This window comes from Drosophila santomea, unplaced genomic scaffold (assembly GCF_016746245.2).
Source record: "Drosophila santomea strain STO CAGO 1482 unplaced genomic scaffold, Prin_Dsan_1.1 Segkk83_quiver_pilon_scaf, whole genome shotgun sequence".
NCBI classification, from domain to species: Eukaryota; Metazoa; Arthropoda; class Insecta; order Diptera; family Drosophilidae; genus Drosophila; species Drosophila santomea.
This window is the reverse complement of record NW_025319019.1, coordinates 346,328-365,700: the sequence shown is the minus strand read 5'-3', so window position 1 is coordinate 365,700 and position 19,373 is coordinate 346,328. Positions and strand designations below refer to the sequence as shown.

Sequence of the window (19,373 nt, the reverse complement as noted above, 5' to 3'; positions counted from 1 at the left end):
CATTACGCCGGCCGTGTAGGCACAGACGCGGGATGGGGTTTTTTTTTGGTCCCGACTGTGTACGGGCGCATACCAATTGGCTTCCATTTCAGCACAGGCGTTCCGTGGGTTTCGTCGGGTGGGTGTTAAATTGGGGATGCCTCATCGCGGTCGGCAGAGCCCCGATTAACGGTGTACCGTGTGAGCGGACGGGTTGGGTGATGGTCAGCTCCTTGACCCTGGACACCATTTTACCATTTCACGATTTCTAACCCAAAGAGTTTAATTCAGACCACACAGCCTTAATGAAATTAAAAACTAACGTCTACCCTTCATAACAGAGGAAATTAGAATTTCTAATAACCTACTCAATAGCTTGAAAGTCTGGAGTATAAAGACAATACATTGTAATGAACTGATTTCTTAGTTTCTGATCGCTAAGAATTGCAACGGCTAGCTCAGAGAGTTTGTTTGTTCGTCCCACCAAATTTATGATTTGTGTGATTGCCGGACCAATGAGAAGATAGAGTTTCAGCTTTAAGCGACCTTTATTCAGTGACGCTTCGTCGCTCCTTTGTCGTCCTTCTTCGCTGGTCCCGCGTCGCTCTCGACGGCGTATCCGAGCCGGCTCGACTGGGGCTTAGGATGTTATGGGGACAGGGTGTATAATCCGTGAGATCAGCCAGAGCTTCTTCCCGAACCACCTTTGTCGGCCAAAGACTCCACCGTCCCTTCATGCGTAAGCCAGGCACTCGTCGCCCTTGCCAAAGGACCAACCTGCGGGCTCGGCCAGGGCTTACGATGTTATGGGGCAGGGTGTATCGTGAGACAAGCTAACGCTCCTCCCCGAACCACCTTTGCGACCAAAGACTCCACCGTCCCTTTTTGTCCACGCTAGGTCCTGTTGTTTGCTTGTCCTTTGCTTGTTCTTGCTTGCGGAGATCCTCTTCGGATGCCGCCTCGACGCTCGCTTGTACTTTAACTTGTTCCGGGTCTTGTTCTGCGTACTATTCCGCTGTACTTTCTGAACGACTATGATACTCTACGGGCACTTTCTTCACTGGCTGTCTGTCTGTATGGCACTCCGCGTACTCTCCTGATCGGCTGTCTGCCTGTATGGCATTCCGCATACCCTCCTGATCGACTGTGTATCTCGACGTACTTTATTTAAATCTTTCTATATAACTTAAATTATTTATAATTTGAAATAATTGTATTAGTTAGAGACGGCCCTAGGATTTCTTTGCTGGGCTGGAGAATTTTTGCGCTTCAGTCTAATCTGACTCCATACACGCGTAAGCGACTTCGCGAGACGATTTTCGTGAGCGGCGAACTGGTTTTGCCTGTTTTAAGTTTCATAAGTCCTTTTAGATTCTATATGTCACTGCGTCTATCTAGGTGAGATATATTACTACATACGTCTGATTGTGGGATGAATGTATTGTTTGGAGTACATGGTGGGCAGGTTTGTCTATTCAGTGCGAATGTTACATGTCTGCTTTTTTCTCGTTTATCTTAATGCGCCAGTCCGCAAATCATCTTTCCACTATTTTAAGATGACAGTCAAGTTTTTCTGTTGCCTTTGCGTGCATTTAGATCGGCTGAGTATTGCGGTATCGTCAGCAAACGTAGAGGTTGTGAGCTGAAAGTTTGTAGGCATGTCTGCTGTGTATAGGGTGTAAAAAACGGGGCCCAGCATACTACCTTGGGTGACTTCAGCATTGATAACGCGGTCGTGTGAATTCCTGATCACTCTTTTGAAGAGATAAGATTCGTACACTTTGTGGGTATTCTGGGGAAGAAGATTTGTTATCGTGTACATTAGTCCTTCCAGCCAGACTCGGACAAATGCTTGTGCGACATCTAAGGTTATAGTTGAGCAGTATTCCCGGTACTCAAAAGCAGTACGAATTTTGTTTGTGATGCGATTGACCTGTTCGATCGTTTCATGATAGGAGACTGATTTGTCTGTAGGACGAGGCTTGCGTTTTGTCTTTGCCAGGCTTGGGAATCCTCATTACGACCGCCTTTTTCCACCTTTGGGGATAGTATATAAGTTTCGTAATAGCGTGAAGGAGTTTGCATAAGGTGAGAACCGCACACGGTGGGAGTTCTTTAATCATTTTTGGTGTCACCAAGTCGTGTGCAGGTGATTTTTGGGCTTAAGATCTTTTACTATAGATGCTATCTCACTTTGGCTAAGTGTTTTCGGATTAATTGGTGGCAAGATTTTACTTACTGCAGGCAGGAGAAATTGTAGGACAGACAGTATTTGGCGGTTTGTGGGCGTTAGAGTGGTCGTGGCAAAACGATTTTTAGCAAATCGAGGAAAATTTCACAAGATTAACAAAAATGTGAAAGAATAAACGTGGCAAAAAGTTTTTTGGCAAATCGATAGAAATTTGCAATACTAATAAAACAATGTAAAAATATCAAAATATTCTTAAAAATTTTGGGCGCGGCAGTTTTGGGCAGTTTGTGGCCCTGGGTGTGTGTTACTCAAAGAGTAACGGGTATAAACACTACAAATGAAAGAGAACCCTTTCTGATTACAAAGCAGAAAGAGATCAATCTCTGATAGGTTAGGTATAAAAGAACCACCAGACGAGCTGTGCCGACGGCGTACATGTAATGGAACGCAAGTGAAATAAGTTTAACGGTCTCCCCAAGTTGCGGCGCAGCACCCAAAACATGAGAATCGTCATGACTGAAAACTCTCACATGAAGAAAATACCTGAATTAAGGCGGAAAGTTCCCTTAGAGAGCGAACACAAATATTTTTGCAGTCGCTTTGTAGGAATATAAAGACAATTCTGTTTATATCCATAAAATATTTATTTATAGTGATGTCTAAGGTAATAAAATACATTTTCTTTTCAAAAGTGAAAATTGTATTTCATAAATTTTTATAAATTTTATACATCTTTGTAAGTTATATCGACTGGCAAAAATCCTCCATCGAGGAGGAGTCCTACCCCTACCTACCTCCTAAAGGGTGGCCAAGCCGCTCAGGTGCCATTGTCGATACAGACTGGATACTTCAAAAAAGAGAAGTAAATCCTCCTCCGCTCGCCGAAACCAGGCACCAGCTCCCCGCGCAGGGACGGGCCGAAGTGTTCAAGCGAGGGGATGAACGCTAAGGCGCAATATAAAACCGCCCTTCGCATCCTGAGCCGGCTCAAGGGAAAAGCCGCCCTATCCCGACAGGAGAAGGAAAAGCTAGCCTGGGCCGAGCAAAGGGTCGCAGAGGGTAGGCTGCACTTCGCCAACCTCCCCAACATGGATTCAACGGGCGGATTCGTCAACAAGGTGGAGGAGTCGCTTGCCAATAAGAGGCAACGCTCAACCGAGAGCGCCAATAAGGACGCACCGGGGAGCAAGCGGCGACGCGGAGAAAGCGAAGAAGCCCGAGAAGAGGCTTAAAGTCAGTGAGGCGACCAAACGACACTTGATCGTGGCACTCATCGACAGAAGCGATGAAGCCGGCAAGATGACCGAGCCGCGGTGGAAGTTGGTGCATGCGCGACTCTTTGAGTCATTGTTTGCACGGATGGAGGAAGCTCCTGAGGCCCCCATGCCCACTTTTGATGGTGTCGGGTGGCTGAACGGGGTCAAAATCCCGAAGTGCATGGATGACCCGACGAGAAAGTGGCTGACGCATACGGTCTGCCAATTGGAGGCGTTGTGGGAGGGGGCCCAGCTGGAGGTGGTGGACAGGAAGCTAATCCCTTTCATTCCTAAGGCGAAGGTTCTCTTTTCCATCGCAATCCAAGGGGACCGGGCGCTGAAGCTACTGCAGTGGCAGAATCCAGATATACCAACCGCGGACTGGAAGGTTCTGCACCTTGCGACCCCATCACCCAAGGAGGGGGGCCAGAGAGCAGTCCTTCAGATAAATAAGGAGGCAGAAGACATCCTATATCCAAGGTACGGGAAGATGGCGTGGGGCATGGGGAGCGTGTACCTGCGCCTCAAAAAACGATATCCCGGGGATAAGGATGCTCACACCCTGAAGGCAGGCGAGGTGGAGAAGGACCTAGGTCTGGAAACCATCGCGGAAGCCGCCCAGGGACTTTCGCTAAGCGAGACGGGTGATGAGGACGGAGACCTAACGTTGACAGTCAACCCGTCGAATGCAGATGAGCCCAGTACCCATGCCACTGAGGGTGCTGCAGCTCAATCTTCATAAAAGCAAGGTCGCGTCGGCGGAACTCCTATTCGCCCTTGAGCAAGGGTCCGCCGACATAGCTTTGGTTCAAGAGCCATGGATTGCCTCGGGCAATGCCGTCGCCAGACTAAAGTCCTCTAATTACAACCTCTTCTACACACCATCGGTAATCGTACTTGTGCGGAAGGCCCTGCATGCTAACCTAATGTCTCATTACAGCACGGATGACCTGACTGTTGTGATGCTGGAAAGCGAGAGGAATCGCCTTTTGGTAGCTTCCTGCTACATGGCACACGACAGAACGGCCCCACCGGAGGAACTCAGGAGCATGGTGGTAGCCAGCCCGAACGACCAACAACTGATCGTGGGTGCAGAGGCCAACGCGCATCACTGCGTATGGGGTAGCCCCGACATCAACGACAGAGGTGAGTCACTCCTAAACTTTTTACTATCAACCAACCTATGCATAGCTAACGTGGGGGAAGAGCACACCATTGTAGGCCCTACCTCCTCGAACGTGCTAGACCTAACACTCGTAAGGGGACAAAGTACTATGGTTTCAGAATGGAGAGTCCAATTCCTATGCGAATTCGAACACTCTCCCAAACCGACCTCCTTCAGAAACCCCCGGAACACTAACTGGGAGAAGTTCAAGAAGATAATCGCGACGACTCGCGACTGTCCCGGGCCTAGTACAATCCGCTGAAGATATAGAAAAGTCCCTAGAGACCATCTCCAAGGAATTGTTAGATGCGCAACGCGCAGCATGCCAGACATCTAGAGCCAGGAAGAGGACCAGGCCACCCTGGTGGAAGGGTAATCTTTCTCTTCTACGCAATAACCTCCGAGATTTTTTTTAAATCGCTAAAGACGCGAATAATGATATAATCAATGGGGAATACAAGATCCTACTCAGGGATTACAAGAAGGAAATACGAAGGGCACACAGAAGCTCGTGGAGAAACTTCTGCTCGAATATCGAGACGGCCCCAGAAACGGTTAGCTGCTATCGAAGCAGCCAACCATACAGAGTCAGCTCAAACGCGATGACGGACAGTGGGCTGAGGGCAGCGAAGAGGCCCTAACAGCACTAATGCATGCTCACTTCCCAGGATGTACCGAGACATCCGATGCCAACAAGCACCAGGACCTCGTAACTGGAGAAGAGCATCTCCCAACAGATCTAATATCCTCTAGAAGAATCCAATGGGCCATAGACTCCTTTGCGGGAATAAAAGCTCCGGGACTAGATGGAATATTTCCAGCCATGCTACACTCTATATTCACAGCGTGCCTAAGCACGGGCTATATCCCTATCCAATGTAGGACCTCTAGGATTGTCTTCCTGCCAAAAGCAGGGAAGTGCAGCCATATGAGCCCCAAGAATTACAGGCCGATTAGTCTCACCTCTTTCTTACTCAAGACGCTAGAAAAGCTGCTGGACATATACATCAGAAATGATGCAGGACGACTACTGTCATCCAACCAGCATGCTCACACGAAAGATAAATCAGTGGAGACGGCACTTCACTCATTAGTAGCCACCATTGAGAAAGCCCTGCATAACCAAAAATATAGGGGGCCAACAAGCCCCCCGCTATCAAAGATAACAGCTTATGCTGACGACATAAGCATAATTATCACGGGAGTCTGTCCATCGACACTCAGCTCGATTATGGAATCAACGCTCAGGGAGATATGTGAGTGGGCGAAGAGGGTAGGACTCACCATAAACGCGGACAAGACGGACCTCATTCTCTTTACCAAGAGATACAAGGTGCCGCTATGGGTCCCCCCTTAGATTAACTCATCCAGGCTAACCCCGAAGACACAAGTCAAGTACCTTGGAATTGTTTTAGACAGCAATCTGACATGGAAGCCCAATGTACTAGAGAGGGTGAAAAAGGCCACCATAGCGCTATATGCATCCAAGAAGATGCATGGGGCCTCTCACCCGCTCTAATGCACTGGGTTTACATCTCGGTGGTGCGTCCAACTCTGATGTATGGAGTCTTAGTGTGGTGGCAGGCTATGAAAAGAATACTTACAACAAGCTCATGGAGAGAACCCAGCAGCAGGCACTGCTCTGCATAACAGGGGCGCTGAGGTCAACCCCCACAAAAGCACTCGAGTTGATCCCCTAGACATCCACGCGCAAATGATCGCAGGAAATGCTACACAACGCCTAGTTGCATCAGGGAATATGTCTCTACAAGGATTCGGGCATAGTTCAATTGGTCGAGACATGAGCAGCATATCTGACTACATAGTCACCAGAACGTGCCCGGATGTAAGAACAACGACATTCGTGGAACCAGACGACTGGAAAACAGATCAGGACCATGCCCAACACCTCAAGCGGACGGCTCCAAGATGGATGGAGGAGTTGGAGCGGGCATATACTGTACAGACCCTGAAATGAGGCTGTCGTATAAGCTACCAAGCCAATACAGCATATTCCAGGCGAAAGTATTCGCAATAGGGAAAGCAGCAGAGCTTGCGATGAGCATTGACCGCCCACATGAAGCGGTCAACTTGTTCGTAGACAGTCAAGCGGCGATAAGATCCATGCAATCGTCAGCGGTCAGTTCCAAAAGTGTACTGGCAAGCAGGGAGGCAATAGATATCCTTAACACGACCACGTCAGTGAGGATCTACTGGGTTCCCAGCCACCAGGGCATCGATGGTAATGAGACGGCAGACGAACTTGCAAAGAAAGGCGTTGGACTGGCGAATGAAAGATCAGAAAACGTTCCTGTCTCCCTTAGAACGCTCCAAAGCGAACTGGAAAGACGGGCCAAAAGGAGATGGAAGAAGAACTTCCACCACCTGCAAAATTTCAAAAATCATGTGCAAAGAGCGCAACGTAAAACTCAGTCACTACGTGTCTTCCAAGGAATGACTGCAGACTGTTAGTGGGAATTCTTACAGGTCACTGCCTAACTGCCAAACTGGGCATTACTGACAACGCCAGTGTGTGACGAATCCGAGTCAATTGAAACCTTGGAACATCTCATTTGCAAGTGTCCGGCCCTAACAAGGGCAAGAATAAACTACCTAGGTGCTCCGGTTCTGGCATCGCTAGATGGCATGCCTCCAGGAAGAAGCCAGGAGAACTACTTGCCTTCGCGAAAAATACCTCGATCCTAAATGATTTCGAAAACCGCGAAAACATTCTATAGGTCCATAAAGAAACATTCGGACAGCTATGGGCCATATTGGCCTATGCGCGGTCCCGTAAGAGCCTTCCGACCTAACCTAACCTTGTAAGTTATATCGCCATTGACATAATAATTTGTCTAAGTGATGTTGAACACAATTTTAGTCTGAACAAACCAATCATTTTTTTACTCGAAAGTGTTTTTAGTCGTCGATGAACTAAAATCTTTTCGATATTTAAAAGGGTTAAACCGACTCCAAAAATCAAAATTCGTGATTTTCACAAAAAATTCGTTGTAATTTCTGTCAAAAAGAATCTACAAATTGTTTTGAGTCTATACAGAATAATTTTTTATGCTCTTTAAAGTGAATGATAGATGATGAAAATCGGTTCAGTAGTTTTTTGTTGTCATAACCTAATACGATCAAATTAAAAATTTAATTTATATATTGTTAAAAAAACTGTTGTTGACTCGGGAGTCAGTTCTCGAGAGTCAATTCTCGATATTAAGTTCTCGGGATTTAATAGTCGAGATTCAATTCTTGAGATTCCCTTCTCCAGATTCCCTTCTCGAAATTCTATTCTCGCAAAGAACCCTGGTCAAAAGAAAAGTGCCCAGGGGAGCGAAGACTCAATCCAGCAACAAACCCCTGGATACTAGAACTTAGACTGGATGGATCAAGGACCATCATAAGGAATACTCTTGAAGAAAATCTACAATCCTAACGACTCAGAGGAGTCTTAAGATGGGCGGCAAGGAGTCTAAGGCATCCGAAAACACCGCCAACGTGATCAACACTGTGGAAGTCATCGACCACAATGATTAGTTGCAACTTATACTTGAGTTCATCGACGTGATGTTAATATTGCTGGCACTATTGAAACTAGTAAGGATCTACAAACGATCAGTGCTTTGGCGTCGGGATTATCACCATACCCTGGAATGGATCGTATTCAGTATTCCGCAACACTAATAGTGCATAGCGCGGGAAACGGAGGCCGCTTAGCAGATGTAGTCAAAGCAGTGTAGTCAATGAAAACTCACTTGCCTACTACCGAACATAACATAAAAGCCGGCAAAACAAATAAACAAAGAACAAGTGAACCGGTGCATATTTTTGTTGTATGTGGATATCAGCAAAGACAAAATAACAGCAGTGACTTTCCAAACGAGTGCATAATTCAAGTAACGCAGAAAACATTTATACCAACGTACATATATATATATATAAATACATCTAGATAGACGACCTTTACGATACTGTTCGGTTTACAAATTATTGGTGCACGAATGTATATGTATGTATAATTGTATATTGGAACACCCAGGATCCAACGCGTCGAGATCTCAGAACTGTTCCCGTGCCTTCTCTATATTTTTATATATACATATATTCTCGTGCCAATTTTATTTTTATACGATTAGTAAATATATGTATAATAATGGTATCCAAAGGGTGTTAGGTATAAAAAAAGATGTTATTGTTAGCCTCTTCCAGGCAATATATTTCATTAAAAGAAATTAGTTAACGAAAAGTGGAATAGGTCAGAAACGATGACATAACGTTTGACGGACAACCTTGACAAAAAAAGATCGTATTGCGCGGCCTGCGTCGATCCATCAGGCATGCGGACGCATAAGGGGTAGGAAATGTGGCCGAAACATTGCCCGATCGTCTTACGATCAAGCTGACTGACGAACGGTACGAACTAACATATACCAATTAAGAACACATTGCTCATTTATCTGCTTACTTATCTTTACGCTCATCTTCGTACAGAGCATTAGGAGAGACAAACTTTCTCATTTTTAATCTCAGTCATCTACATACTCCGCCTGCATATGAACGTTTTTGCGCTAATTTGACACTTTCGCTGTCAAATTACAATTAACTAAGAATACTATTTGAACAATAAGTATTTGAACAATCAAAGCCCAATGAAAAAGCTTATTAGCTAAACATTTGGTGACCCTGACGTGATTTGTGCATAAGAAATAATATATCTTAATGCAAATCGCGAAATACATAAATATCGGCAAATAATTAGCCATTAATACTGCTGCAAATTTTGAGTTCTCAGCTGCGCGAGGGTATTGTACAAGCTGTATACATCTTTAATAAAACCAAACCCAACGTTTAGATTTTGGTTTATTAATTAAGCAGGCAATAATTGCTTACATATTATATATATTCGGTATATATATACCTATATGTATACCGGTATATGAAATAACTGTAGTTATAGTATTTATTTCAGTATATTATAATTTCAAAATAGGCGCACTACGGCCAACCGGCCAATCGATGCTAGCGATCCACAACCAGGGCCTAAGCTCTCACCCACCAGGACCACGGTCAGGCGACTGCACTCAATTGGTGACCCAGGCATATAAGCCAGCGGGCTCTACTCCCATAGTGACTGCTGAGAAGAACTTTCATGCAGCACTACATAACATGATTAGTTTATATATATTTTATATGAATGAAAAAGTCTTCTTTATTGCGATGCAAACTTCTGACTGAAACTATATACATATAATCTGCAAAGGTATAAAATTAGGTTGTTTAAAAAACATTAAAAGTATTTTCAGAAATATATAAAAGAAGCTGAAGACATTTGGGAAATATTTATGAATACTTAAAGAAGAGCCCTATGCATTCCAATGGTGAGACAAATCGCAAATCTTTTTATTTAAAAGGGTCGATTTACTTTTGCTTACCTAGTTGCACAATTCTAAAATTTACATACACTTAGCAAGAGTAAAAATTTGGGCATATACGTTAAAAACTTACCTTTCTAAAAATTTTTTAAATGGCCTTCCTTTAAGTTGTGTAAATATTTCTTCCAAATATGGCTGTAATAATAAACAATTTATTTCCGGTGTGAGCAGGGCAGAAAATATTTTTTTTAATTCCAAATAATGTATATGAGCAATTTATTATTTTGTTTAGTTCCCCAGCACAAAATCCTATATGTATATCCTTCGTTCATATATTTAAAATAGGTAATATGTCGGAAGTTTTTCAAAATAAACAACAATTTTTTGAAATTTAAAGAAAGAACGCTATAGTCAAGTTACTCCACAGTGACAGTTTTTTACGATTTGTCGTTAGAGTGGACGTGGCAAAAAGTTCTTTGGCAAATCAAGAGAAATTTACAAGACATAAAAAAATATCAAAACATTTTTCAAAAGTGTGGGTGTTAGGGTGGACGTGGTAAAAAGTTTATTGGCAAATCGATAGAGACTTACTGTACTAATAAAAACAAGAGAGAACGCTATAGTCGAGTTCCCCGACTATCTGATACCCGTTACTCAGCTAGTGGATGTGCAAAGGAGAGTCTTCAACACTGACAGTTTTTGGCGGTTTGTGGGCGTTAGAGTGGGCGTGGCAACATGAATCGACAAACTTGCGCTACTTCTATGTCTGCTATGTCTTCTATTGCTGCTCACCTACAAAATGTACTTTGTTAACCGTTGACTCCCACCAGCAACACACCTTAATTGTATTTCGTCACCCAACTTGGTTACTTCGATAAAACAACGATAAAAGAGATCGATCATCATAATGATTCTAAAGCCTGGTAAGAACCACACAGTCCATTCATCTTACAGACCAGTAAGTTTACTCTTATGTATTTTAAAACTATTCGAAATTCGACTTATACTTCATCTGAGCGCCCACAACCAAATCCCAGCTCATCAATTTGGCTTTCGTGAAAGCAACGAAACCCTTCGGCAAGTGAATCGAATAACAGCGGAAATAAGAACTGTTTTCGAAAATCGAGAATACACCGGCTGTACAGCCGGTTTCTTAGACGTATCCCAAGCATTTGACAGGGTCTGGCTTGACGGCTAATGTTTAAAGTTAAAACTACACAAGATTGCCCTTTTGCTTGTTGTTCAGCACCACTCCCGAGACCAGATGAGGTATACATCTCGACAAAAGACTGGCGCAAGAACATCGATAGCACAAATAAATTCAACTTAAACTTAAAGCCAACAACATACACTGGCTCATCAACGCTTGCTCTACACTCAGCCTAGACCACAAAGTCATACTCTACAATTCCGTATTGAAACCTATCTGGACCTATGGCTCACAGCTATCCGGCAATGCAAGCAACAGCAATATTGACATCATACAGCGATCACAATCAAAGATCCTCAAAACCATCACTGCCTCAGTGGCAGTGGCAGTGCCACCGTGGTACGTTCGCAATAAAACCATCCAAAGAGACTTAAATATTCCACCTGTCAGCAATGCGATTACAGAACTTCAAAAAAAAATACCATAGCAAGCTTTCTTCGCACCCTAACCAACTAACGAGAGGTCTAACACAACTCAGAGTTCGCTCCCGTCCTCATCGAAAGGACCTACCATCCCCGCGAAGAAATTTTTAGGGTCGTATAATCAAAAAACAATTGGAAAAATAAAATAACTGTTCAAAAATTTCTTATTGTTAAGATTTTTAAACTTATAGTTGGTTCTTATACAAGAAGATTCTATAAATAACAGTAAAAGAACAAAAAAATAATAATTATAAAATTAACTTAAGCATTATCAAAATATTTCCTGCACCATTCACATGTGAAGATTTAGTAAGTTTTATACAGTGTATTTAAAAAGTCATTTCTAACGTTATATTTTAGTATTTTTTAAGGTTTCAATTTATTACAGGTGCGAGCTCAAGATTGCTGTTTTTTGAAAGAAAGAAAGAATTTAACAAAATATCTGAAGAAAATGATTACAATATAATTGGAAAGAAAAAAAACCGTTTATTTTTTCAGACCCACAGAAAAGGCATTAGGGGCAAATATATAATATAAAAACAAGAGAGAACGCTATAGTCGAGTTCCCCGACTATCTGATACCCGTTACTCAGCTAGTGGAAGGGAGAAGGAGAGTCTTAAACACAATTTTTGGCGGTTTGTAGGCGCTATAGTGGGCGTGGCAGAAAGTTTTTTGGCAAATCGATAGAAATTTACAAGACCAATATAAAAATGAAAAAATATCAAAACATTTTTCAAAAGTGTGGGCGTAGCAGCTGTGGGCGGTTTGAGGGCGTAAGAGTGAGCGTGGCAAAAAGTTTTTCACGACTAATACAAAATACAAAAACAAGCCGCCTAAAACTGTCAGTGCTGAAGACTCTCCTTCGCACTTCTACTAGCTGAGTAACGGGTATCAGATAGTCGGGGAACTCGACTATAGCGTTCTCTCTTGTTTTTTTTATTTAATGAATTTTGTTATATTTCTGTTAAAACATAACAAGTACAAGGAGTCAAACAAAATGAGCGGACTTAGGGAAATTAATATATAAAGTACAACCCGCCGTGACAAGCATTCGTAGCGTGAACACATTCTTCAAAATTTGGTAGAACGGCTTTAGTTAAAAACAGAAAATCACACAATTTCGATAAGATTTCATTCCGGAGTAGTGTTCGAAGGAACCTTGGTTAATTCTACGCTCTTGGAGCGTAGAGTGTGTGGGCGTGGAGGCAATGATCGGCTTCTGGGCTTCTTTAAGTGAGGACGTGACACTTTTGGGCCGTTTGTGGGCGGAGAAGAGATCTAATTTGTAATAGTCAGTCGATATTTAAGGATTTAAAGCGTCGGTCATCGCCACGCACAGACATACGAATTCGCCTCATTAAGTGCAGACCGCACCAGTTATATTATAAATTACACAAATCTAAAACGCATGATATCAAAAGAAGACAAATAAATCTAAAACCTATGATATCAAAAGGAGACAGCTAAGTCTAAAACCCACGATATGAAAATGAGAAACACAACAGCCGGAGCAGATCTACTCAAGCGGCGATTAAAAACAAAAAATACACTATATATTTCAAAACCTCACACAAGTTGTAAGTACAACGCCCCTTAATTAGTTAATAAAAAAAAAATAAAAATATAAATAGCACATTGATGAGCGACAGTGATAAAGAGATCGACGAATTAATCAAGTAGGAATAGAATATTAAAAGGAATTAGTAAAGTAGATACCGCAAGAATGCAATTGTCAGCAAATCAACTGACAGCAATAGTAGAAAGTGCCGTTAATGGTGCGCTTGCGATTTAAAAATAATTATTTGATAAAGAATTACAAGCGATAAACGAGCGCATAGGAAAATTTACAGTGAACACCCCAGAAGTTGAAACTTACACAGATGCTGAAATTATACCGAGTGTGTAATGAATCTTTAGACATAGTAAAGTCGGTGCTAGACTTTGGGGGCGAAAGTGAGACCTATGTGTCGTGGAGAAAAGCGGCTTATGTCGCTTTTAAATTTTATGAATCGTACGATGGAATTTTAAAATATTAAATTTAAAACGATTTATTACGGATAATACCTAAGGCTTGATAATATTTTAAAACAAACAACGTGCTCGCAGACCGTTAAATTTTATGTAAGCCTTGACTTTACATACGCTGACAAAACGCCCATTTACCTAATCAAGCAAGAGTTGGCGACGTTGAGAAAGGGCGATATGACACTAACCGAATTTGATGCTTACATATACATAAGACTATGATGACGTGCGATAAATCCTTGCGTTTACACTCAATAAATACACGTTTACATGTACACAAAAAAGTCATTGAGCGATAGCCTATTTGCCAATGGAGCCAAGGACTTACCAATTGCCCTTGCTCTAGCACAGTAGGTTCATTCCAACCACGAGCGTTATCAATTCGCTCTGAACTACTCAAAAAGCATGCAGGGCAAAGATCCAATGCCGGAAATAATATTATTAGAGATAGAAGCACTAATATGCAAGGCAAAAACACCTAATCAAATAAGCGCCAGTTTGTTGCCAGTTTTGACAGACAAGCTGGTCAAATACCAGTCCAGGTACCGACTCAGCTGTTTGATACTGATGTATCTATGCGAACAGTTCGATCGAACTGACTTAGGCAAGCACCAATCTTGAACCGAGGTAGCTTATCCCAACTTTAAAATGTTTGTCCAACTCAATAGCAACAACAAAATAACTCAAGGCCTGTTAACGCACAAACTAACTATGAACATACAACAAAACAAGAGAGAACGCTATAGTCGAGTTCCCCGACTATCTGATAATCGTTACTCAGCTAGTGAAGTCTACACATTCGTGGAAGCGGACGTCTTTCGATAGCGCTGCGCGAAAATCTTGTGTTAACGTGGTTGTGCTGAACAGTGTTAGCGGCAAATCTGCAAAAACAAACGGTGGACTTGTGCCATAGTTCTGCGCGTAACCTAGGCGTGCTGAATGACCGCGTGTGCAGGTGGTTAGCAAAATATATAAGTTTGCAATTTTTGCAGCTGATAAAACAGCTGACAGCGCTGCCAACTTATCTCGGGGGGCGATCATGAGCGAGTGGCGTTGCCACATCAACTGTAAGACCAGTGCTGAGGTGCGAACGTTGGGCGCGTAATTTCAAAAATTAAATTCAAAATTTGATTTAATTTAATTTAAACAAATAAGTGCCACGCACAACAAGCTCGAAAAAATGAGCAGCGATCAAAAGAATGAGCGTAGAAGCTCCGTCAACCCAAGAAATGCTTGCTACTCCTATTTCTCAACTAGAGATATAGATCAACATCAGAAGGCGACAAAGAGCAACTCGACTCTACTGACCGTCGACAGCAAGAGAGCCAGCTCTTGCTCACCCTCTCTACTCACCCCAACTCCCGCATCATGGAGTTACCAATGCCAAACCCCATCACCGCCGGCTTCGCTGAATGAAGCTCCAACAACAAGCAGTGCTAAAATTTCTGCAGCAAACTCACCACCAATAATTAAACCAACTACCAATACTGCGAGTTCGGTCCCAACGGCCGCACAACAAAATAAAATGGCAACAAAAACAGCTAGCCTCGATAAGCGACAAGCGGTCCCGGCTATACAGACCGGCATGGACCGCTACATCCAGATTAAGCGCAAGCTTAGTCCACCCAACACGGTTGGCAATAAACCCAAGATCAATCGAACCAACAAAAGCACCGATCAAACGAGGAGCTCCAATGAAAACCGATTCTCCATCTTAGCAGAGACGGACAACAATCAACCAGAGTTGGGGCAGGAGACCCAAAGAAAACCTAAGCCCCCCCCTATTTACGTAAGGGAAAAAAGTTCAAGCGCCCTGGTCAACAAAATTGTTGCGCTGGTCGGGGACGAGAATTTCCATGTTGTTCCGCTTATTAAAGGGAACATTCACGAAACAAAGGTTCAAACGAAGTCTGAAGAACACTTCCGAGCTGTGTCTAAGTACCTGGAAGACACAAAAAAGAACTTTTACACCTATCAACTAAAAAGCAGCAAGGGAATGCAAGTTGTGCTAAAAGGTATAGAACCTGACGTCACCCCCTCTGAAATTCAAGAAGCCCTTAAGGCCAGGGGTTTCTGTGCCAAAAATGGTAGCAATATTGTTAACAGAAACAAAAAACCGCAACCACTTTTCAAGGTCGAGCTCGAACCAGATAGCAAAGCCTTAAAGAAAAACGAAGTGCACCCGATCTACAAGCTGCAGCTCTTACTGCATCGAAGAATCACCGTGGAAGAACCCCACAAACGCAACGGCCCTGTTCAATGCACAAACTGCCAAGAGTATGGACACACCAGGACATACTGCACACTTCGGACGGTCTGCGTAGTCTGCGGAGACTTCCACAACTCCGTAAACTGCCCCGCAAACAAAGAAGACCCCCAAATGAAAAAATGTGGCAACTGTGGAGGAAACCATACGGCAAACTACAGAGGCTGTGCGGTCTACAAGGAGCTGAAGAGTCGTATGCGACGAGCGACAGCTACGCACCAACAACATTTCGCCAAGGCAGCCAGATCATCTTTTGGGCAGCTAGATACAACCAAGGGAATCTCCTACGCCGAAGCACTAAGAACAGGCATGGAAAATCCGCCCCAGCCTCACTCAGAAAATGCTCAGCAGGTTCCAGTGCAACCGCAAAGCAAATTGGAATCTATGATGTTCACCATGCAACAAAGTATGATGGAACTTATGTCATTCATGAAAACAACCATGCAAACCCTTGTTCAGAACCAGAACATGGTAATTCAGTTGCTTGTAGCACAACAGTCCAAATAATAAATGACTAACCTACGTATATCCATGTGGAATGCCAACGGCATTTCACGGCATAAACTTGAAATAACTCAATTTCTAAACGTAAATCACATCGACGCCATGCTGCTGGTTGAAACGCACCTCACAGGGAGATATAACTTCCATATAAGAGGTTATACCTTTTACCGCACAGATCATCCGGATGGCAAGGCCCACGGCGGAACGGGCATCTAAATCAGAGAACGCATCAAACACCACTTCATCAAAGTTTGCAACAAATTACCTGCAAGCGACGTCCATAAAAGTGATCTCAGGAAACGGCAACCTTTGCATTGCCGCTGTCTACTGCCCACCTCGATTTAATATCTCTGAAGGTCAATTCATGGACTTCTACAACACTCTGGGGGATCGCTTCATAGCCGCAGGAGACTACAACGCCAAACACACGCACTGGGGATCACGCCTCGTGACTCCCAAGGGAAGGCAACTGTATAATGCACTTATAAAGGTGAGCAATAAACTGGACTACGTTTCTCCTGGTAGCCCCACATATTGGTCTGCAGACCCAAAAAAGATCCCAGATCTAATTGATTTCGCGGTGACAAAAAACATCCCACGCAATCTAATAAGCGCCATAGCACTACCGGATCTCTCATCTGACCACTCGCCTTTGTTGATAAGCCTTCTTCAAAGCCCAGAAATTGCGGACCACCCCCACAGGCTGACGTCGCACAACACTAACTGGATGAAATACAGAAAGTATGTGAGTTCCCACATCGAGCTAACTCCCCAACTAAATATCGAAGCGGACATCGACTGCTCCACCGCCGCACTGGAAGAGGTACTCGTCACAGCAGCCAGGATCTCAACCCCTAAACGGAAGGATGGGGAATTTAAGAAGCTCAAAACCAACCGGCAAATTGAACAGCTGGTTCTGGAAAAGAGGCGTCTGCGACGAGCTTGGCAAACCAGCAGATCGCCATGCTCAAAGCAAAGACTTACTGAAGCCACCCGCAATCTTAGCCGGGCCCTGAAGCAAGAAGCTGAAAATGAACAACTTAAATATATTGGAAAACTCTCGCCAACTAGTACAAAGCATCCATTGTGGAGGGCTCACCCAAATCTAAGCTCTCCAATTCAAACCGTCACCCCTATAAGGAATTATTCAGGGTGCTGGGCCCGCAGCGACAAAGATAGAGCCGAATCATTTGCCTTACATCTCAGAGGCGTCTTCCAGCCGAACCCCGCAGCAGATGATTATGTTCCTCCGCAAATCCACCTCGAAACTGAATCCACGCCAACTACATTTCAGCCGAACGAGATCACAAAAGTCATCAGGGACCTAAAACCAAAAAAGGCTCCAGGCGGTGACCTAATAACTACAAAAATGATAATGGAACTTCCGTACTGTGCTATTAAGGTCATCTGTAAACTCTTCAATGGAATCATAAGTCTCGGCTATTATCCAAGGAAATGGAAAAAATCAATTATTGTAATGATACCGAAGCCTGGAAAAGATCACACGACTCCGTCATCTTACAGACCAATAAGTTTATTATCATGCCTGTCCAAATTATTCGAAAAATGCCTTCTAACGCGCATAATACCATATATGGGAGCCCACAACATTATCCCAGCCCATCAATTCGGCTTCAGAGAAAAACACGGAACAATAGAGCAAGTAAACAGAATAACATCAGAAATTCGCACAGCCTTCGAACATAGGGAATATTGCAGCGCGATATTTCTCGACGTATCTCAAGCATTCGACCGCGTGTGGCTCAAAGGTCTCATGCATAAAATTAAAACACACTTGCCCGGGTACACTCATAAACTTCTTGAATCCTACCTCTACAATAGAGCCTTCGCAGTAAGATGTAACACAACAATTTCCGACAGCTACACTATCGAAGCTGGGGTCCCACAAGGTAGCGCACTTGGGCCAACTTTATTCGTCCTTTACACAGCAGATATTCCCACGAGCGACCGACTAACAACATCCACCTTCGCCGACGACACTGCGATCCTTAGCCGCTCCAGATGCCCAGTCCGTGCAACAACCCAACTCGCCAACCACCTCGTGGTAGTCGAGAAGTGGCTATCTGACTGGCGTATTAAAATAAACGAACAAAAGTGTAAACACATAACGTTTACCCTCAACAGACAAACTTGCCCTCCGCTCTGTATGAATAGCACGCAGATCCCCCAAGCTAATGAAGTAACGTATCTGGGCATCCACCTCGATAGACGTCTAACATGGCGCAGACATATCAAATCCAAGAATCTGCACCTAAAACTGAAAGCCAGCAGCCTCCACTGGATTATAAACTCACGATCGCCCTTGTGTCTGGACTACAAGGTCGTGCTCTACAACTCCACTCTTAAGCCAATCTGGACGTATGGCTCCCAGCTGTGGGGGAACGCGAGCAGAACCAACATAGACATCATACAGCGAGCCCAATCAAAGATCCTGCGAACTATCACTGGGGCACCATGGTATATTCGTAACCAAAACATCCACAGGGACCTCGGCATTCTCGCAGTAAAAGATGAAATAGACAAGCAAAAAGCGTCCTACAATGAAAAACTCTCTGTCCACCCAAATCCTCTAGCAAGGGTCTTGACTCGGGTCTCCAGCCGAACCCGCCTACAACGATCAGAACTTCCAACCCAGCCATAACTTGTCAGGGCCACTGTCTCAGTCTACATGACTCCTAGTTAGGTTATAGTATAAGATTTGATACACTTATTGTTAGTCTCGTAAATGAGAAGATTCAATAAATAAAAGCAAAGCATTTTAAAAAAAAAAAAAAAAAAAGCTAGTGAAAATGCGAAGGAGGCTCTTCAGCACTGACAGTTTTTGGTGGTTTGTGGTCGTTAGAGTGGGCGTGGCATAAAGTTTTTTGGCCAATCGATAGAAATTTACAACACTAATACAAAAATAAAAAAGTATCAAAACATTTTTCAAAAGTGTGAGTGTGGCAGCTTTGGGCG

General features: G+C 43.6%; 1 protein-coding gene across 6 annotated transcripts in view; it reads right to left on the bottom strand.

The window, feature by feature from the left end:
* Positions 1-19,373, bottom strand: part of LOC120457843 (G protein-coupled receptor kinase 1) — a 155,723-nt gene that overhangs the window by 68,295 nt on the left and 68,055 nt on the right. For 4 of the 6 annotated variants that reach the window (XM_039645354.2, XM_039645358.1, XM_039645355.1 and 1 more), the window contains one exon: positions 10,103-10,164. The exons of the other annotated variants lie outside the window; for them this stretch is intronic. In XM_039645354.2, coding sequence (XP_039501288.1) covers positions 10,103-10,164 — 62 coding nt within the window. The remainder of the gene's footprint in view (positions 1-10,102; positions 10,165-19,373) is intronic. 6 annotated transcript variants of the gene reach the window in all.